This window comes from Sorex araneus, chromosome 5 (assembly GCF_027595985.1).
Source record: "Sorex araneus isolate mSorAra2 chromosome 5, mSorAra2.pri, whole genome shotgun sequence".
NCBI lineage: Eukaryota > Metazoa > Chordata > Mammalia > Eulipotyphla > Soricidae > Sorex > Sorex araneus.
Genome location: NC_073306.1, coordinates 57195633 through 57215578, shown reverse-complemented (window position 1 = coordinate 57215578; position 19946 = coordinate 57195633). Strand labels below are relative to the sequence as shown.

General features: G+C 63.3%; 2 protein-coding genes across 3 annotated transcripts; one reads left to right on the top strand and one right to left on the bottom strand.

The window, feature by feature from the left end:
* Positions 1–548: 548 nt before the first annotated feature.
* HSPB7 (heat shock protein family B (small) member 7) lies at positions 549–4224 on the bottom strand. The gene is made up of 3 exons (XM_004603364.2): positions 3960–4224; positions 3388–3521; positions 549–2035 (listed from the first exon to the last, which is right to left on the bottom strand). The coding sequence occupies exons 1-3, from the start codon at positions 4147–4149 to the stop codon at positions 1856–1858; spliced, it is 504 nt and encodes a 167-aa protein (XP_004603421.2). The 5' UTR covers positions 4150–4224; the 3' UTR covers positions 549–1855.
* A 4361-nt stretch (positions 4225–8585) lies between these two features.
* CLCNKB (chloride voltage-gated channel Kb) lies at positions 8586–19884 on the top strand. Of its 2 annotated transcripts, XM_004603365.2 has the most exons (19): positions 8586–8695; positions 9204–9332; positions 9959–10087; positions 10737–10876; positions 11046–11123; positions 11209–11287; positions 11633–11758; positions 12256–12340; positions 12415–12516; positions 12997–13081; positions 13281–13454; positions 14188–14257; positions 14397–14507; positions 14849–15062; positions 16121–16254; positions 17240–17328; positions 17507–17590; positions 18210–18296; positions 19173–19884. In XM_004603365.2, exons 1-19 carry the CDS (start codon positions 8596–8598, stop codon positions 19218–19220), a joined length of 2064 nt encoding a protein of 687 aa, XP_004603422.2. In that variant the 5' UTR covers positions 8586–8595; the 3' UTR covers positions 19221–19884. The 2 variants fall into 2 exon arrangements, with proteins under 2 accessions (XP_004603422.2, XP_004603423.2); XM_004603366.2 differs by lacking the exon at positions 9959–10087.
* The last annotated feature ends 62 nt before the right edge of the window (positions 19885–19946 follow it).

The following is a 19946-nucleotide window of genomic DNA, read 5'->3' as shown; positions in this document are numbered from 1 at the left end:
TCCTAGAAATTTTCCTTTTGTTTGGGGGCCTGCACCTAGCCAGGCTGGGGTACTCCCAGCTCAGTGCTCGTCGCTGCTCCCAGTGGGTGGGAAGGGGGGCGCGCAGGAGGCGACTGAGCTATGATAAGCACATACCTACCTCTAGGCCCTGGAGTTGTTCCCCCAGCCATGTTCCCAGACTCCCTTTTAGGGGTGCAGGTTGGACCCCACCACCATGCTCGGAGGCTGCTCTAAGCCTTGTGGTTGAGGATCCTCCCAGCTGTGCTCTGGGAGCCCCATGTGGTCCCAGGCGTGGGACAGGAGCCTGGTGTGTGTGAGCCAGGCCAGAGCCCCTGCACTGTCCCTCCCGCCTGCCCCGCATCTTGAGGAAAGTGTGTCTGTGCTTCCGGGGGGCTCCCTCCGGCCCCCTCCCCGCCCGGGCCCAGTTTCGAGAACTTCAGGCAGGTGCTGTCAGTGCATCCGTGTTTATTGTGTGCAGGAGACCAGGCCAGGGCCTTCCCGTGCTCTGCCATCCCCGAGGGGCCCAGATGGCAGGGGTGAAAGGTCACCCTGCAGAAGGCAGAGGTTCTGCCCAGCCCCCCCCCCCCCCACCGTGAACCATCACTTCTGTTCCTGCAAGTGGGAAGCACAGGTCATGGAGCACTTGGGGCTCCCCGGACTGGCTCTGGAGGTGGGGCAGGCTCTGTTCTCTGCTGCCCGTGAGGGTCTGTCTGTGCCAGAGCAGCGTCTCATGTCCTGGCTGCAGACCACTGCTCAGAGACTCCACTCCCCGCCCCCCACCCCTCAAGATGAGAAATCTGACTTTAGGATGCTCTGAGCTGGGCCTTCGCTGAAAGCAACACTGAATGTTTGAAGGAGTGAGTGTGTGTGTGTGTGTGTGTGTGTGTGTGTGTGTGTGTGTGTGGCTTGTGTGTGGCGTGTGTGTGCATGTATGGATGTGTGAGAATTGTGCATGTGCGTGTACGTGAATGTGTGAGTACTGTGTGTATGTTGTGTGTTGGCATGCGTGCGTGTGCACACACACATGCAGTCTATAGATTCATACTTTAAAGAGGGAAAGGGAGGTGGGAAGGCGAGGGGGAAGCTTAGGGAGAAGCTGGATGCAGCCCGGACCCCACCCCCACGCGTGCTCCTTTCTGCCCGACTGGGTGACCGGGTTTCGAGAGCCCCAGGCCTGGGGACAGGGAGAGCAGGACTCGCTCCAGCCTTTGCCCCCGGGGCTTAGCAGGGAGCAAACAGAAGTTTTGCAGTTTGTCACGATCCAGCTGTATTTGGAAAAACCCCATCTCTGTGCAGACACAGCGTGGTCCTGCCCGGACACAGCCGGCTGGAGGTGGGCTTGGAGCGTGGCCCAGGAGACGCGTCAAGCTGTCACCTCCGGCCCCCTGTGCCATGGGATCTGTCATCTTTCTCAGGCCTCCTCCCCCACGGGCCCAGGGGAAGCCACTGGCCTGCCCTAGTCTGCAGTGATCCCACAGATCACGTCTGTCTCTCTGGCGGATGACTTGCCCAAAGGCCTCCCTGTTCTAATTCCTCTTGCCCATGGTGCTGACTCTGCAGAATTCCCCTCTGCGACCTCCATCTCTATTCTAGACTAAGGAGAGAAGCCAGCTCTAGGATCTGGGGGTTCCCGGGTGAGGCAGGTGGTCTCCGGGGTGCATGGGCAGAGCCGAAGATGTCTGTATTATGGGGGGGTGGTGACCCACCTGGGGCCTAGAGGGGGCAGGGCTGTGAGGGGGAGGGGCTGAGATGTCTTGGAGGCTGCTCTGGAGGGGCAGGGAAGCTTTTCTGGCAAGGCGGGGAGGGGGGGAGGGACAGGTGAGGTGCAGGGGAGAGGGAGAGATGAGGGGGACCCTCAGATTTTGATTTCCGTCCGGAAGGTCTGCTGGACGTGCTCCGTGTGGGGGTGGCGCCGGGCGCGGATGGTGAGGCTTCCGTCCTCTCTCAGGGCCGAGGTCACCGAGGTGGGGTCCACGTCATCCGGCAGCTGGCACTTGTGAGCGAAGGTGTTCATGACTGTGCCATCGGCTGCCAGCTGGGGAGGCGGTCAGGGGTCAGGGCAGGTGGCCGCCATCCCACCCATCACGAGTCACAGCACCCCCCTTCCTCCAGCCTGACCCCTGCACGGCTCCCCTGTGCCGCGGGTCTCAGCTTCCGGGCCGAGCGAGGGGCCAGCCACCGTGGCCAGAGGCTCTGCAGGGACAGACCCAGCGGTGCTTGGAAGAGCTCCTGGCTCCAGGGGGTCACAGAGACTGGGGGTGCTCAGAGAGACAGGAGGCTCGAGCCGACCCTGGAGCACCCCAACAAAGCCGGGGGCTCCTCCCAGCATGGCGCTTAAGGTCCCTTGGTGCCCAGTCGTGCTCAGGGGACAGCAAGGTGCTCTAACCCTGCACGCAGAGCCCACGCTCCAGGCCTTTCTGCGTCTCCCCGGCTGACAGTGGGGCTTTGAAGCCATGAGGAGAGCGCCCAGGACAGAGCCGTGCCCCCTGGGGCACCCAGAGACACTGGTGTCCCCGGCAGAGCTGGCCACGGCCCCTCCCTCATGCCCGCCAGCACACAGTGTCCAGGGAAGCCAGGCTGAGTCACAGGCGGGGCTGCAGACTGGCACGTGCTGCCGCTGTCCCGGTGCCCAGGGCCTTTGGATTCCTTGGCAGGGGTGCCCAGGTGCCCAGGGAATTAGCCGGCCTGTGACAAGCCGGCCGCGGCCCCGCCAGTGTCCCTGTTCAGGACGCGCCACACCCCCTCCCGCACATGGCTTCCTGGGGAGCTGGTGCCCGAGACCCATCAGTCTGTGGGTGGCCAAGGCCTCCGGTCAGCCTTGGCTTGATTCGGGGGTCCTAGGAGGCTCAAAGAGGGCTAGAGGGGGTGTCTTTTTCTTGGGGGGCGGGGGTACATGCAGCAGTGCTCAGGGCTTACTCCTGGCTCTGGACTCAGGGAGCACTCCTGGTGGGCTCAGGGAACCCTTGAGGTGCCGGGGATCAAACCTGGGTCGTTGACATGCAAGGCAGGTGCCCCCTCTGCTGTACCTCCTGCCCCAAGGGGGACCTCTCTCCACTGCTGCCCGGGGACCCTGCTCCTGCCCACAGGCCACCAGGGGAGCTGACTTGATGCAAACACGGTCTCTCCCTCCGGAGACCCCTGCCCGCTCCCCAAGGCTCCCTCTGCAGCCCTGGGCTCCTGAGAAGGGACGCGGAGCCCTGGGGTGAACAGGGGCAGGAAGGAGGATGCTGTGGCCCGTGAGCGGTCCAAGTCAGATCTTCAGCTGGCCCTGGAGCGTGGGGGCGGGGGAGGGAGAGCAGGGGAACCCTGGTCAGCATCTGGGGCCCCCAGAGAGGACAAAGGCCTAGGGACGCTGAGCGGAGGGCCCAGGCGGGGTGTCCTGCTCACCTTCTCCGCCCGCACCTCGATGTGGTTGTTGGAGGTGGTGACGATGATGTCCTCTGGGGAGAAGTCGCTGACGTCCACAGCGAACTCATAGGTGTCTCCCAGCGTCTTGATGTGGCCGGGGCCCCCGGGACGGGCTGTGTGGGGCAGGGTGGGGGGGTCTTCCGTGAGCTGAGCCCAGAGCGGCCGGAGTCCAGTTCCCACTCTTGTGGGGAAGGGGCCACTCCCCAGGCCTCGCCTCCCCCTGGGTCCACTTGCCACGGTCCACCTCTGCCCCCCGCCCACAAAGTGCCCACGGACACCTCCCCGGCCTGGAGCGGGGCACGTCCGTCCCCCAACCTCTCAGGCCCATCCGGCCCTCCAGGGCTTCACCCCTGGGTCCCGGCCTGAGCCCCGGCCTGAGGTTCCTCCTCACCTGCCTCCGTTTCTCCTGGCTGCGTCTTTCCAGGGGGCCACATTGTCGGGGCACCTGCTCTGGCCGCCCCGCCCACATGCAGCCTACGACATTCCCCGGTGTCCCCAGCGGGGCTCCCCCTCCCTGCGTGACTCCCCGGCCCTGGGCCCCGGGCACTTGCCTGGGAAGGCCAGGGGCTCTGAGTGAGGCCGCATGAAGCTGCCAAAATCCTCCGAAAACATGCTCAAGGCCTTCTCCATGGGGGGGTCCGGGGCACGGGAGGAGGCTGAAGAGGAGGACGAGGACGAGGACGAGGAGGAGGAATGGAAGCTTCTCTCCGCTCTGAAGGTGGAGGAGGTCCTGTGGCTCATTCACGGGCAGGCAGCCGGCCCGGCCCGGCAGGCGGCAGGCAGGGTGGACAGGAGAGGGTGTGGGCGGCCTCTGGGGGAGCTGGCAGCGCCCCGACGGCCGGCGCTTTATAAAGCCCTACCGTCCCGGGCTCGGGGCCAGCCCCTTGTCTACCAGCTAAATTTAGGCCTCTCGGTGGCCCAGAGGGGCTGGAAATCTTCTCCAGTGAGTCGGCCCCGCTGACAGACCGACACACAGGCCCGAGATGACGGCTGAGCTCACAGCCGCATTCCAGGCTGATAACTGCAGTGGGGGCCTCGTGCCATGCGGACCCCAGCCTGCCCCCGGCCACTTGGGCGTGGCCTTCCAGCTCCTGGGGGACGGTTTCGTCCATGTCTTGCCCCCCAGCCCCACCCCCTCCCATCCCCATCCTTGGTGAGAGGGGGGGTGGGTGATCAGGATGGAGGGGCCCCTGCTTCCCCGCTTTAGCAGGCAGCGAGGGGCCCGAGAGATAGTACAGCTAGCGGGGGGCATGAGGGGGTGTCTTTCATGCGTCTGACTCAGGCTCCATCCCTGGCATCATCACCCACGGTCCCTCAGCACCGCCAGGAGTCACTCCTGAATGCAGAGCCGGGAGTAACCCCTGAACATTCCCGAGCGTGACCCCAACACAAAAACACCCAAAACAGCGCACAAAACTAAGCCCCAGAGCAGGAGGTGAGGGGTGGGTGGGGCACCCCAGCTCTGGGCCCCTGGGAGGCCTCCTGGGACAATGGTTAGGAGGAAACAGAGATGGCTGGACCAGGGGATGTCAGAACGTGCAATTGGCCCAGCCTGTTCCCCTGGGGCCGCGTCCCAGGCTGGCCCTCCTTTTCCCTGATGCCGGGACCTTTGGGAGCCCCAAAAAGGAGGAAGCTGAGGGCTAGGGCTGGGCCCACTGGGGTGCTTGTCCCTCGGGGAGTCTAGGTCTTGTTCCCAGGGACTCTCTTGGGCTCCTTGACGGTGTGATCTGGGCTCAGAGCAGGCACTTCAGGACAATGGGAAGGAACGTTCCAGAAGACAGCTACTCTGACCTGTCCGCCTTTCTGGGGCCAGCTGGGGCCCGGGCTCATCTGTGGTCTCCTCACGCGGCCCGAGCTTTGCGGGGATGGTGGGGGCGCGCGGCGAGTGGCAGAGCCAGGATGCCAGCCCCAACAGGAAGGATGGTTGGCCCCTGAGAAGCTCTGGGGGTGCCAGCAAGTAGAGCGGGCGGGGGGGCGGGGGGTCGTTGGAAGGAGACCCCCTTCCCCACCACCTGACTGTAGCGTGGGGTCTCTGCTCTCACCCTCCCTGCCGGCTCTCTCCTTCCTGGGGAGGGTCCCACAGCCCACCCGGGGCAGGAGTATCCTCCCTGACACACCCCAGCAACGAGCAGGGGGGGCTGGGGACCCTGTGATTTCTCTGTCCCCCCCTCCAGATAGCAGCTCCCCAGGCCAGGAGGTCACTTGTGTCCCCGCTAGATTGGGGGCTTCTAAAGCAATGTGCTTTCACTTCTCAGGCTCTCCCAGAACTTCCTCCTGGTGGGGGTCATAGCTGTTTCTGGGGGAGTCCATGGAGAGGGTGCGGCTGGGGCCCAGGCCGGTGGCTGAAGCAGAGAGGGGGTCTGTCACCCCTTCAGGGATTCCTGACTGGAAGTGAGGCAGAAAGAGGGTGGGGGCCCACAGCCTGTCACCCGCCAGGACACGGGAGCCAGCGGCTAAAAGCAGACACGCTGTCACAGAGCTGAGGGCCTGAGTCACCGCTCCTGGACATCAGACCTCGGTCCCCGCCCCCACCCCTGCGCCTCCTCCCCTTCCCCCGGTCCCCGAGAGGCGTCACCCACTGGCCTCAGAGGCCAGGAGGGACCTCAAAAGGTCATCCAAGTCATTCTCTTGTCTCCGGGCATGCCTGTCCACCCGGGGCAGTGATGAGCCTTTCCTCGTACCTCGAACTTGCTGGAGGATCCCATGCACCTAGGGGACTTTTGGGGTGGGTGAGGCCACACCTGGCGGTGCTCGTGGGTCCCCTCCTGGCTCTGTGCTCAGTGGTCCGGGGACCACATGTGTTTCTGGGGATGGAGCCAGTGCTGGGCACCTTAATCCCTGTTCTATCTCGCTGGCCCTCTCCTGGGGGGCAGAATCTTGTGCCCCAAGATACTGACATGTGGACTTGGGAAGGGCCGAGGAAGCTGTAACTATCCCCTGCGGCCAGAGCTCGGCCGACTCCTGTGACTGGGCACTAGGCAGGTGTCTCCTGAGTGTCCCCTTGCCGGGGCACCGTTGTAGGCTCTGGGGGGACTCTTTTTTTTAAATTTTTTTTTGGCGGGGTCACACCTGGCGATGCACAGGGGTTACTCCTGGCTCTGCACTCAGGAATTACTCCTGGTGGTGCTGGGGGACCTTATGGGATGCTGGGAATGGAACCCGGGTCGGCCATGTACAAGGCAAAGGCCCTCCCCGCTGTGCTATCGCTCCAGCCCCTCGGGGGGACTCTTGCTGGAGGAAGGTCCCTCTGTGCCTCGGGGGCTCCGTGTAGGGCACAGAGGACGGGGCAGTGTGGGGAGCTGAGGAGTGGCAGGACTCTGCTGACTGCCACCCCCGCCGGCAGTGACTGGTCCAAGGATTCGTCGTGGCCTCCTTGCTGCCCTCTCTGTGTCCTCATGCCTTCAGGACGAGTGTGAGGGTGTGGACGGAGCCAGCCGAGGGCTAGATGGTTGTGCCGGCAGCTGCCCCCGCCTGGACCATTGTGGTTTTCCGGAGGGAGATCTTTGGGGTGAAGGAGGACGGTCCTTGTCTTGGGTCTCCAGCTGGAGCCTTCCCCAAATGGCATCAGACACAAACCCTCTACTTCGTGCCCCAGTCCTTGCCCTGATCGATTGCATCAGAAAAACCACAAGAGCTCTGGGAAAGGCTGCACATCTGGGTCTGGGATCAGCGCCTGCTCTGTGTCCAGAGCGGAGTGACTAGGCCTCTCTGGTTCTTCACTTGACTTCTGAGAAACAGTGATGTCGTCCTGACCTAATGGTGGAATTGGGGGTCAGGGGCCGGGCACAGGGGGGAGGAGCTGGGCAGTGGATGTCAAGAGTCTGAAATGTTGGCCTGTTTCCCGGCCCCCATGTCCTTACCCTCTCTTGGGGTGGGACAACATTGGCAGCATTTACCCCAAAGCCCCAGCAGAGCCAGTGCCCCTGGGGGGCTGGAGTCAGGCGGCTTCCTGAGGGGCTGGACACGAGGACCCAGTCCCAGTCCCTCCCCGGCCGCCTGCTGCCTGTGCCTGCTCCAGCTTTGCCCCGCACCCCGCACCCCGCACCCTGGGCCCATGAGGCTGGGTGCAGGCTTGGAACCTGCGCCATGGACCTGCGGCCTTGCCTTGGGGGGGCACCACGTTCCTCGAGCAGAACCCCCGAGGGGCCCGGGTGACAGTCCAGCATTGCACAAGGCCAACCCGAGTTCGATCCTGGCACTGCATACAGTGCCCCGAGCACCTCCCGCAGTGATCCCTGAGCACAGAGCCAGGAGTCAGTCCTGAGCACCTCTAGGTGTGGCCCCAAACTCTCCCCCCGCCCCCCGCTCCCCGGGAGGTCTCAGTGCTCACCGATTCGCTGCGGGGAGTACAGAGCCCGGGCTCTGGTCAGGCAGTGGGCGCCAGGGGACGGTGCCTGGCCATCCTTGCTCCCCGTCCCCCTCCCGAGGCAGGCGAGGGTCTCTGCCCCTCACCACACCGCAGAGGGCCCTTCTCACTGCCCGTGTGTGCGGGAGCTTCCCCTTCCCGGGCCCCGCTCACTCTGGGGCTCCGCTGACCCAGAGGGAACCCTGGCTGGTCCCTCAGGCAGCTTGGGCCTGCACGGCCCAGTTACCCCGGGCAGTTTCAGCCGGTTTGTCAAGGACGTTCTCAGTGGCCACAGTAAACCCCGAGGCTGGGGGGGGTGGGTGGGAGGGGGGCCCCGCTGCTGATTGGCGGAGCGCATACCTGTCCAGTTGCCCGCGCCCGCACGCAGGGGAAGCTGAATCAGAGGAGGGCCCACACGGAGCGCAGAGGTGAGGGCTGCGTGCTGGGCTGCTGGAGCCCCCCAGAGCCAGGGTGGGCGCCTGGGAGGAGGGGGGGAGTCAGGGCAGGGCAGGGAGCCGGCACCTCCCGGGCACTTCTCTCACTGCAGCCTTTCTCTTCTGAACCTGGGGTTTTCTGGAGCTCCGGCCTCTGCGGGCTGAGCTGAGGGTGGGCTGGGGGACGGGCATGAGGGTGAGAGCCATTCGTGGGGTCTCCCCCGCCCCCCCGAAAAAGTGACTGAGGAGCAAGTGGGGAACTGAGGCTTGGGGACCCCTCTCGGAACCCACCCTGCACACACAGTGCAGGCCAGGTGACACCCCCAGTGCCTCGACACCCTGCCTCTTCCCATCACGGCTTCACACAGGTAAGGAGGTGGAGCCGGTCCGTCTGTCTTCAGCCACTCCATGGAGGAGCTGGTGGGGCTGCGCCGAGGCTCCCCTGGGACCCCGGTGGCACTTCGAGAGCTGTGGGGTCCATGTCCTCGCCTCCGCCGAGGCATCCGAGGTGAGTGGACAAGCCCTCAGGATACCCCCTTAGGGAGCCCAGCGCAACTCTCGTCCTAACCTTTGACCCCGGATGGCACTGCCCGGGGGTTGCTGGGTGTCTGTCTGCCCTTGCATCAGGGCCTGGGCCATCTGCCCTTCCCAGAGCGGCACAGGAGGCGGGATGGATGAACACTTGGCATTTGCAAACTGGGAGCCCCAAGTACACCGGTCCCTGGGCTGGGGTTCAGGAAGGGAGGGAGCCGAGAGAGGCTGAGAGCAGCCCGGGGCTGGTGCTGAGCTGGGCAGAGCCAGCCCCTGAAGCCTTGGGGCCAGGGGCCACCCAGGCCACTCTGGGGCTGGGGTGAAGCAGGAGTCTGTGGGCCGGGACCCCCCCTGCTCTCAAAGCCTCACTGTGCGCCCCTTCGATCCCGCTCAGCACCGCAGCAGAGGCGGAGGGGACGGGGCCTGGTGCCAGGACCCTCTTGGGCACCTGCCCCCCCGCCCTCACGGTGCCCCCTCCTGCCCAGGGGCCCTGGAGTGGCTGAGGCAGAAGCTGTTCCTCGTGAGTGAGGACTGGTACTTCCTGGCGATCCTCGGCGTGCTCATGGCCCTCATCAGCTACACCATGAACTTCGCCATCAGCCGCGTGGTTCGAGGTGACGCTCCTGGCATGCGCCCCTGCCACCCGCCTGGGGCCATCTTCGGGGCCTGAGGAGCCACGGGGGTGCGGTGGGGTCGGGAGGGCTCTGATTGGGTTTCTGCCTGCACCCACTCCTGGCTCGGCTCTCTATGTGCCATGTGACCCTGATTGGGCTCCACCCCTCTCTGGGCCTCAGTTTCCTCGTTTGCACAGTGAGGAAGAGGGTCCCACACATTCTGCAGAGCCCTTTGTGAGTAGTGTCCCCGTTCCCCCTTCTCCAGCTCTGCTCAGTCCCTTTTCCTCTAGAGGGCGGATGGGTGGGGGTTCTTCATCTAAACCATTAGGCATGGAACTTTCCCCCTGCTCTACCAGGAGGTCTTCCTGGAAGAGGTGGCTGAGCTCAGGCAAGGTCCCAGCTGTGCTGGTGCTGGGCAGTGAGCCCATGAGGGGGGTTCCTCCATCCCCCCTTTCTGTGGACAGAAGTTCAGAGGGTTTGAGTCACTTACTTGCTCAGGATCACGCAGCCAGGGAGCCGGGCACTGAGTCTGGGGGGCGGCCTCTGGGGTGGGCCTGGCTCGCCCTCTTCTGGTCAGTGCGTAGACACTGAGCCTGCAGACATCCCCTGACCCCCGCTGTCCCCAGCACACAAGTGGCTGTACCGGGAGATTGGGGACGGTCACCTGCTCCGGTACCTCTCCTGGACCGTCTACCCCGTGGCCCTCATCTCCTTCTCCTCCGGCTTCTCCCAGAGCATCACGCCCTTCTCCGGAGGTGAGCCCGGGCCCCCCTGCACCACCTGCCGGCCTGCGTCTCGGTGCCATTGGCCTCAGCCTTTCCTGAGCCCCGAGCTTCCTGCAGTGGGAGGCAGGAAACTGTGGCCCGCTTCTCAGCTGGACAAGCAGGCTCAGAGGAGTCTTGCATCTTGCCCAAAGTCACACAGCACGGAGGCCGGACCAGGACAGGGGTGGGATGGGGATGGGGTGGGGGGTATACAGTGCAGACCCTGAGCTTTTCTGAAAGTGATCTAGTCCCTCTCAGCTCCAGGCCAGTATGGAGACACCCGGGGGAGCGTCCAGCCTGATTCTGTGCTGGGCTCCCCCTGTCCTGTCCCTGGAGTGGGTGGACACGCGCATGTCCTTCTGCTCCTCAGGCTCCCCTTCTGCAGACTCCTCGCACAGCTTCTGCTTCGCTCCGTTGGGAGGCTGCACCCTGCAGTGCTCAGGGTCGCTCCCAGTGCCCAGGGGAATGGGTGGTGCCGGGGATCCGGCCCAGGGGTCCCCCCGTGCGAAGCCTGCAGCCAGTCCATCGCGTTCTCCCTCCAGGGCAGCCCCCACCTTGCTGACAGGGTTTCGGGGCCCCGACAGGCCTTGCCGGGGTGGGACCCGCCCCGCCCCTCACCCGCTGTCCCCTCCCCACCAAGGCTCCGGGCTCCCCGAGCTGAAGACCATCTTGTCGGGCGTGATCCTGGAGGACTACCTGGACATCAAGAACTTCGGGGCCAAGGTGGTGGGCCTCAGCTGCACGCTGGCCGCGGGCAGCACCCTCTTCCTGGGCAAAGTGGTACGTGTGGGCAGGCGTGAGGGCACCCACCGCGCCCGCCCTGTGCCTCCCCTGGGGGCGGGGGCTGGGCAGGAGACAGACCAGAGCCCAAGGGTGACGGGGCGTGGGGTGAGGGGGGGCAGTGGCTCCCGGACCCCCGGCTGAGCCCTGCGTCCCCACCTCCCTGCAGGGCCCTTTCGTGCACCTGTCGGTGATGATCGCGGCCTACCTGGGCCGCCTGCGCACCAAGACTGTCGGGGAGCCCCAGGTACGGGGCCCAGGGAGCACCCCTCGAGGCCTGAGCGCGGGAGGGCGAGGCGGCCCCTGAGCCCCGACTCTTTCCGTCCCCGCAGAACAAGAGCAAACAGAACGAAATGCTCGTGGCGGGCGCGGCGGTGGGCGTGGCCACGGTCTTCGCAGCGCCCTTCAGCGGTGAGTCCCCTCCTGCCCCCTGGGCCCCCCACCCACCCTCCCAGGCCCCACTGACCGCCTCGCTCCTCTGTCCAGCTCTGTCCTTCCTCTTGCTGGAGGCACAGGGCGCTCGGGACGGCATTACGTGGTGTGTGTGCGGGGGGGGGGGGGGGGGGGGGGGGCGGTCCCAGGCGACCCTGGGCCCATCTCCCCGCCCACACCGTCCCAGGCCCAAAGGGCTGCTCTGAGGACTGAACTCCTCCAGGGGGCGCCGCAGACCGGTCCTGCCCCAAGGCAGCTCAGGACTAAGGCCAGCACGGCTGGACATGGCGGTCGGCACCTGCCTGAGCTCAGTGTCGCCCCCAGGGGTCCTGTTCAGCATCGAGGTCATGTCGTCCCACTTCTCCGTCTGGGATTACTGGAGGGGCTTCTTCGCCGCCACCAGTGGGGCCTTCATGTTCCGCCTCCTGGCGGTCTTCAACAGTGAGCAGGGTGGGTGACCGCCCCCGCCCCCCCACCCCGGGCTCAGAGAGGCCCTTCCCCTGCCCTCCTCCTCCCTGCCTCCTCCTCCTCCTCCTCTTTTCTTTCCCTCCTCCAATCCTCTCTCCTCTTCCGAGCCCATCTCCCTCCTCCTCTCCCTCCTCCCCTAGTCTCTCTCCCCCTCCCTCGTCCTCCTCTTCTCCCTTCCCTCCTCCCCCTCCTTCTCTCTCTTCTGTTTCCTCTTCTCCTTCCTCTTCCTCCTTCTCCCCACCTCCTCCTCAGAGCCCGGGCATGAGCTGGGCTGGGCCGGGCATGGAGGATGAGGGGTCCTGGAGGAAGAAGGGGCCAAGCAGGGAGGGGGGTGGTGGGGCCTCGAACACCAGGAAAGGAGTGTGGGGAGCAGCAGTGGCTCACTCTGCCCGCAGACGCTGGGCCTGGGGGCAGGCGATGGGGGAGGGAGGAGGTGAGGGGAGGGCGGGGACCCTCACCCCACTGCCCTCCTTCCCCAGAAACCATCACCTCCCTCTTCAAGACCAGCTTCCGGGTGGATGTCCCCTTCGACCTGCCCGAGATCTTCTTCTTCGTGGCACTGGGGTGAGTGGGCACCGCGGGCTCCCGGAGAGGCCCCGGGACCTAGCAGGGGTCCGCACTGACCTTGGCGCCCCCAGGGCCATCTGCGGCATCATGAGCTGCGCCTACCTCTTCTGCCAGCGGACCTTCCTGGGCTTCATCAGGACCAACCGCTTCACCTCCAGGCTGCTGGCCACCAGGTGAGCCTGGGGGGGGGCCTCGGGGAGCCCCCGTTCCCGAGGAACTAGCCTCGAGCCCGTACCTCCCCCCTTACGGAAATCACTCTGAACCCTTCCCTCTATGAGCACCCGGAGCCTTCCAAGCCCGCACCCCCCAGAGCCCCCGACTCCCCTTCAGCCCCTCTCCAGGACCTGCACTCTGGACTCCCCCCACCTCCCCTCCTTCCAGGGCTACCGACTCTCCCCTGCACCTCGTTCTTAATTAAGTCTCTCCCATTAGCCCTCCGCCCCCACTGAGCCCCACGCCCCCTTTCGGCCTGCACCCTCTCACTCAGCTCCTGTGGCCCCCCAGCCCTGCCCCTGGGGGTGAACGCTGAGGAGGGGAAAGGGGTGCAGAAATCCCAGGAGCAGGGCAGGTCAGGGTGCTGCCCCTCCACCCCCACGGTGGGGCTGCTGGCATCGCCTCATCCCTGCCCACCCGCCCCCACCCCCTCCCCCCAGCAAGCCGCTGTACTCGGCCCTGGCCATCCTGATCCTGGCCTCCATCACCTACCCGCCCGGGGTGGGCCGCTTCATGGCTTCTCGGGTGAGTTGGGGGGTGGGGGGGACAGGGGCGGGACCTCCTCTCTTTGCTCCCTTTGTGCTTTAGCTTCACCCAGCAGCCCTGATGGGGGGTCACGGAAACTGGGAGCTCAGGGCAGGGGAGCTGAGCCTTTCCCAAGGGGCGGGGGCCGAGGAAGTGCGGTTCAGGTCAGGGGTGGGCCCCTCACTGAGCCGCCCCACAGCTGTCCATGAAGGAGCACCTGGACACACTCTTCGAAAGCCAGTCATGGGCTCTGAGGACGAGGAACGCAACCCCGACCTGGCCGGCCGAGCCGGACCCCCAGAACCTCTGGCTGGAGTGGAACCCACAGCCATTCACGGTCTTCGGGACCCTCGTCTTCTTCCTCTTCATGAAGGTATGTGCAGGGCGGAGAGCAGCCGGGGGTGCACGGGGGAGCCTTCTCACGGGCGACAGGACCCTGCTTCCACCCAGCCCTCTCCTGAGCGGGACCCCTGCCCGCTGTGGCCCTGGGCAAATCTCTTCCCTCATCCTCATTGTCCTCATCGATTTTTAATTTTTTTCTTTTAAGGTTTTGGGCCACACCCAGCAGTGCTCAGGGGTTACTCCTGGCTCTGCACTCAGGAATTACTCCTGGTGGGACTCAGGGGACCATACGGGAGGGTGGAGATTGAACCTGGGTCAGGAGCATGCAAGGCAAAGGCCCTCCCCGCTTTGCCATGGCTCCAGCCCCCTTATAGCTCTTTTTAAAAAAAAATTGAAAAAGGGGCTGGAGCGATAGATAGCACAACAGGGAGGGCGTTTGCCTTGCACTCGGCTGACCCGGGTTTGATTCCCAGCATCCCATATGGTCCCCTGAGCACAGCCAGGAGTGATTCCTGAGTGCAAAGCCAGGAGTAACCCCTGTGCATTGCTGGGTGTGACCCCAAAAAAAGCAAAAAAAAAAAATAATAATAAAGAAAACGAGGTGACAGCGTTCATGCCTGCCTCCCAGGAAAGGTGAAGGGAGGGGAGCCCCTGACTGAGCCCCTCACATGGCCGGGGGGGGGTTGCCCTGGGCCTTCCTGTTCCCGTCCACCCCCCAACTCTAACCCCGACCCTCTGGGCTCCTCTTCCCCATCCCCCTGCAGTTCTGGATGCTCATCCTGGCCACCACCATCCCGATTCCCGCTGGCTACTTCATGCCCATATTCATCTGGGGTGAGTCTGGGGTCCTGGGGCTGCTAGTCCCGACCGCCTTTCCCCACATCTTGGAGGCTGGTCCCCAGGAGTGAAGGGCGGCGGCGGGGGGAGGAGGTAAAGGTCAGTTGGCTCCTCCTCACCCTAAGTCTGTGGCCAGGCGCTGCCATCGGGCGCCTCCTGGGCGAGGCCCTGTCCCTTGCCTTTCCGGAGGGCATCGTGGCTGGAGGGGAGGTCAACCCCATCATGCCTGGAGGCTATGCCTTGGCAGGTCAGTGAAGAGTCCCCGCGGGCTGGGCAAACATCCTGGGGTGAGGCTGGGAGATGGGTGACAGTCTCCCAGAGGGGCCTGTAGGATGGGGGGTGCCCTCGGTGGATCCCGAGAGCTCTTGTCCCTCCCCAGCCTCCGGGCCCCCTTCTGTGGGGCACACCCTCTCCCCAAGTCCAGGTCCTGGGCGCTCTAAATAGTGACTGGTGCGTGCACCTGGGCAGCATTCCCCGCCCCCCTCGTCTGGGCCCTAGCCTGCCCACCCCCCTACCTGGCCCTCTGCAGCTGATCCTGGCCAAGGGCCCAGCCTCCCCTCCCCCCACGCCGGGCTCTGCCCACTGCAGGCGCCGCCGCCTTCTCGGGCGCCGTGACCCACACCATCTCCACGGCCCTGCTGGCCTTTGAGCTGACCGGCCAGATCGTGCACGCGCTGCCGGTGCTGCTGGCGGTGCTGGCGGCCAACGCCATCGCGCAGAGCTGCCAGCCCTCCTTCTACGACGGCACCATCCTGGTCAAGAAGCTGCCCTACCTGCCGCGGATCCTGGGCCGCAACCTCGAGTGAGCGCCCCCTGGCGGCGGGGGAGGGCGCTGCGTAGGTGCGGGGACCCACGGCCGCTGAACTTGGCCACGGGCGTCTGGGAAGGGCCTATTGCCGGGGCCCCGTGTCTCACTAGCCACCAGTCTGTCTTCACGACATGACAGCTTTCACTCATTTGTCGGAAACAGGCTTGGCAGTGTACCTTTCTGGCCCTAGCTTACCCGGCGTGAGCCTGGACATGGGGGCAGCAGGTCTGCGGTGGGGAGAGTAGAACAGAAACGGTTCCGGGGTCCTCATGCCACAGGACGGCCCTGAGGTTCAAGCATCTGGGCGCTAAGTCCTGAGCCAATGCTTGCTAGCTGCTGCCCCACTCTGGACCTCAGTTTTCCCATCTGTACATTGGGAATGACAGTTCCAGTGATTTCCAATGTTTAAAAAAACAGGGGGAGGGGAGAAAAGAGATAGTACAGTGGGTAGGGCACTTTCTTTGCACTGACCTAACTTGGGTTCCATTCCCAGCACACCATACGGTCCCCTGAGCCCCACCAGGAGTGACACCTAAACACAGAGTCAGGTATAAGCTCTGAGCACTGTCCCAGGAGTGGCCCCCAAATAAACACAATTTTGTTTTCCTTTGCTGTAAAACGTTTCTTCAGATAAAATTCCTTGAGGAATTTGTCTGACCCAAGCCTGATACATGGAGTTGGTCCGGAGCTGGTCTGGTTCAGTGACTCCACATCTCATGAGAGCTACTCATTTCAGGCATCCCTATTTCTTACCCAGTTGTTTGCTTGTTTGTTTGTTTGTGGGCACACCTGATAATGCTCAGGGGAAACTCCTGGCTCTGCACTCAGGAAGTGTTCCTGGTGGGGCTCGGGGTACCATGTAGATGCTGGGGGTTGAATCCAGGATTGGTCGTGTTCAAGGCAAACACCCTCCCCACTGCCCTCTCTCTCCAGCCCCAAGCCCCTGCTTCTGACCCCACTCGAGAACCCATGTCACTCTTCCCAGGGGCTCCGCTGGCCCTGGGGTGGTGCAGCCCCACTGCAGCCCTGACAGGGGTCCCCTGTGCCCCCAGCCCCCACCGTGTGCTTGTGGAGCACTTCATGAACAGCTCCCTCACCACACTGGCCAAGGACGCGCCGCTGGAGGAGGTGGTCAAGGTCGTGACCTCCACAGACTCGGCCGAGTACCCACTCGTGCAGAGCGCAGGTGCCAGGGGCCTTGGGGCTCCCCTTCTTCTTGGGCATGGGGGCTCCAGTCCGGAACGAGGGGAGCCAAGCGGGGTGGAGGCGGAGTGTGGGAGTGGGGGGCGGGGGTCCTGCTCAGCAGTCCTTGGAATGAGTGGAGGTTTCTTCCTTTGCTAGTCAGGGATCACCAGAGAGCGGACTTGTCAGAGTTTCTCACCCCAAATGTCAGGCCCTTCCCCGGGTACATCGGGACACCCTCGACCTTCCCCCACAGGACGAGCCAAAAATATCTCATTTGAGAATATTTGCCCAAGGCTGACCCCTTCCGTGAGGCCTCCCCTCCTAGAGTGGAGACAAAACGGGCATCAGACTCTACTTTCCCCTAAGCCCCAGACCTGCTCTGGCTTCAGGGGTCCTATGGGCAGCCCCCAGGCAGCTGCCCCCTCCGTATCAGAAGTCACCTTGGTTGATCTCTCTGTACCACCAAATCTCAATTTTCTCCTCCATGAAAATGGTAAATCAGGGACAGAGAAATAGCTCCGTGGGTAAGTCACTTGCCTTGCTTGAGGCTGAGCCTAGTTTGATCTCCGGCACCACAAAGGTTTCCCTGAACACCTCCAGGAATGACCCCTGAGCACTGAGCCAGGAGTATCCCAGACCGTTGCCAGGAAGAAAGAGGTGGCTAGGGGCTGGAGCGATAGCACAGCGGGTAGGGCGTTTGCCTTGCACGCGGCCGACCCAGGTTTGATTCCCAGCATCCCATATGGTCCCCCGAGCACCGCCAGGAGTAATTCCTGAGTGCAGAGCCAGGAGTAACCCCTGTGCATTGCCAGGTGTGACCCAAAAACCAAAAAAAAAAAAAAAAAAAAAAAGAAAGAGGTGGCCAAAGCTCCTGGCCCAGAGGTTCTACAGGCTCCTGAGAGACATCGGGGCACCTGCTATGACCCTGGACACACAGCTCTGGCACGTCTCAGTGAGTGGACGCTTCTTTCCCTCTGCCTGCCCAGACTCTCAGATCCTGGTGGGCACCGTGAGAAGGGCCCAGCTGGTGCAGGCCCTCCAGGAGGAGCCACCCCCCTGGGCACCAGGACAACAGGTGGGCATTGCTGCAGGGCATCGGGAGGGGTATCAGGTGGGCACCAGGTGGGCACTTGCTTTCAGGAGGGGTTGGGGAGCTGCAGGCGGGGTTGACTTGAGCTCTGGTCGGGGAGAGATGCAGCCTGGGGAAGAGGGAGGTGGACCCGGACCCCCATAACCCTCCTTCCCATGGTCAGCGGTGTCTCCAGGACATCCTGGCTAGGGGCTGCCCCACAGAGCCGGTGAGCCTCCAGCTGACGCCAGAGACCTCCCTGCACCAGGTAAGTAACGAACGGGCAAAGCTCTGGGGCAGAGAAGAGGCCTGTGGGGACTGGGGCACCCTGTAGAACGGGCACAGGTGCCCTCTCTGGACTGACCTCCCAGGATTGCTGGGGTGATGCAGAGTCTAAGGATGTGAGAGAGTTTGGGAAATAAAAGCCTCTGGGGAGAGTCAGTGGTCAGTGCACGGCACACGGAGGTTCCAATGTCAGTGGTCAGCCACGTTCTCCCTTGTGTTTTGAGCCCAGTGATCACACTGCTGGTCCCCCACACCTGCCTACCAGCACAGAGCCTGACACATGGGGTCAGGGAAACGCGGAAGTATTTCCAGAGCCTGGGCTGAACCCCATAGGTTGTGCCAGTGGGCGACGCCAGAGAACAGAAACAGGCACCTTGCGTGGACTCTGGTGCCCTCTGCTGGTCATATTTGAAACTGCGACCCTGGACACCGCTCTTGCCTCGGTCCCCCTTTCCCTACTGGGAAATGCGGAGGAGTGAGCCCGCCTGGGCAGGCGTGGCCGGTCCCCGCTCTGCTCTCTCTACCCAGAGGCTAGGGCGAGACTGACTTCAGAGGGATGGATGAGTACCACTTGTTCCCCACCTTTTCCCAACCTCCCCCAGGCACACAGCCTCTTTTTGTTGCTGAAACTTCAGTCTCTCTTCGTGACATCTCGGGGCAGAGCTGTGGGATTCGTGACTTGGGTTGAGGTACCAGGGGGCCCCGGGGGTGGAGCCAAGTGCGAGTGCCTTGCTTGAGCCGGCCGGGGAGGCGTGGAGGGTCCCCAGTGAAGTTTGGACTGCCTCAGTTACTCCATTTGTGCAATGGGGAAGCTTTGGCTCTAGAACTTACCTCAGAATCAGCTGAGGGGATCAAACAATCCTAAAGGGTCCCAAGTATCTTGGGGGAGGAGGAAGGATAACTCAAAGAGCTCGTGTGTGTGTGTGTGTGTGTGTGTGCGTGCGTGCGTGCGCGCGCATGCACGCACGCACACTTTGCATGCTGGAGACCCAGTTCCACCTCAGGACTCCTGGTCCCCTGAGCACTGCAGGAGCAGCCCCAAGTGTGGGGCTGAAAGTAACCCCTAAGCTCCACTGGGTGTGGCCCCCTAACAAACAAGCTGATCTCAACGCAATCCCTGAGGAGCTGGAGAGACAGTGCAGGGCTAATGCGCTTGCCTTGCTGGAGGCTGACCCTAGATCAAATCCCCAGCATCACATAGGGTTCCTTGAGCAATGCCAGGGGTCACTCCTGAGTACGGAGCCAGGAATATAGCCTCCTGGGAGTGCCCCCTCAAAAATAAAATAAGGATGACTATTTATTATTATTATTATTATTATTATTATTATTATTGTTTTGGGTTTTGGACCACACCCAGCAATGCTTAAGGGTTACTCCTGGCTCTGCACTCAGTAATTACTCTTGGCAGTGCTCAGGAGTAATTATGGGACTCTGGGGTTAGAAACTGGGTTGGCCACGTGCAAGGCAAGTGTCGTACCCGCTGTGCCATCGCTCTGACCCCTGCAGCCTCTACTCTAAACTGCTTCTATGTCCTGCCCCCTCTAATGCCTCTTTCTCTGTTCTAGCTGAAGAAAGCCATTTCCAACTTGATAAACCCGCCAGCCCCAAAGTGAGCCTGGGAAGATGGAATAGGGCTGGCCCCGCTGGATGCAGCTGGCCTGTCACGGCACTCTCCTCCTCTCTAGCCCGGCCAGTTCCCTAACTGTTCCCACTGTGCCCCACCCTGGGCTGCAGGGAACACCCCACCCTGAAGGGGCACTCAGAATGCAAGAGGCAGATCTGTGCTAGGTGCTGGGTGCTGGGTGCTGGGCACTGGGCACTGGGTGTTGGATGCAGTCATGCCATTTGTGTATGAAGAGATTGGCATCGCCCAACACCGGCATGGATGTCCTCTGAGGTTATCTCATTCCCCCAGGGACTCCTGAAAAAAACAAAACCGAAAACAAAACCCATAAAGCCTGCTCCTGATTCTTCCTCTATCCTGTCTGTGCGGCGAGCACAGCCACCTGGCACGGTAGGTGCCAACCTGTGCTGACTCCAGGGGAGAGTGAGGCCCCCTGCTGGCCACAGGGGCACTGCAGGTGGGTCCTTGCTGGGAGAAGTGGGGCAGGGCAAGGTGGGGCCCCCACGCGTCTCCTGCTGAGGCCATCAGGACTCCATCACCCGCACCCCGGTGCCAGCTTCGTCCACGAATGAATCAGGCTGGCTCCAGCTGGGTCCTGGCATGTGCTTCCGTGGGGTGCCGCAGAGCTGAGGCATGTTCTGTAAGAACTCTCCTGGCTGGGCAGCAGTACATGCAGCGGGGGTCCTGGGGACCCTAAACTCTCTACCCTCAGCTC

Coding starts and splice junctions, on each gene's coding strand:
- CLCNKB (XM_004603365.2), top strand. CDS start 8,596: ATGGAGGAGCTGGTGGGGCTGCGCCGAGGCTCCCCTGGGACCCCGGTG. Junction 13,455..14,187: donor TCTTCTTCCTCTTCATGAAG/GTATGTGCAGGG, acceptor ATCCCCCTGCAG/TTCTGGATGCTCATCCTGGC. Junction 18,297..19,172: donor GATTCGTGACTTGGGTTGAG/GTACCAGGGGGC, acceptor TCTCTGTTCTAG/CTGAAGAAAGCCATTTCCAA.
- HSPB7 (XM_004603364.2), bottom strand. CDS start 4,149: ATGAGCCACAGGACCTCCTCCACCTTCAGAGCGGAGAGAAGCTTCCAT. Junction 3,522..3,959: donor AGAGCCCCTGGCCTTCCCAG/GCAAGTGCCCGG, acceptor TGCCCCACACAG/CCCGTCCCGGGGGCCCCGGC. Junction 2,036..3,387: donor TCGAGGTGCGGGCGGAGAAG/GTGAGCAGGACA, acceptor CCGCCTCCCCAG/CTGGCAGCCGATGGCACAGT.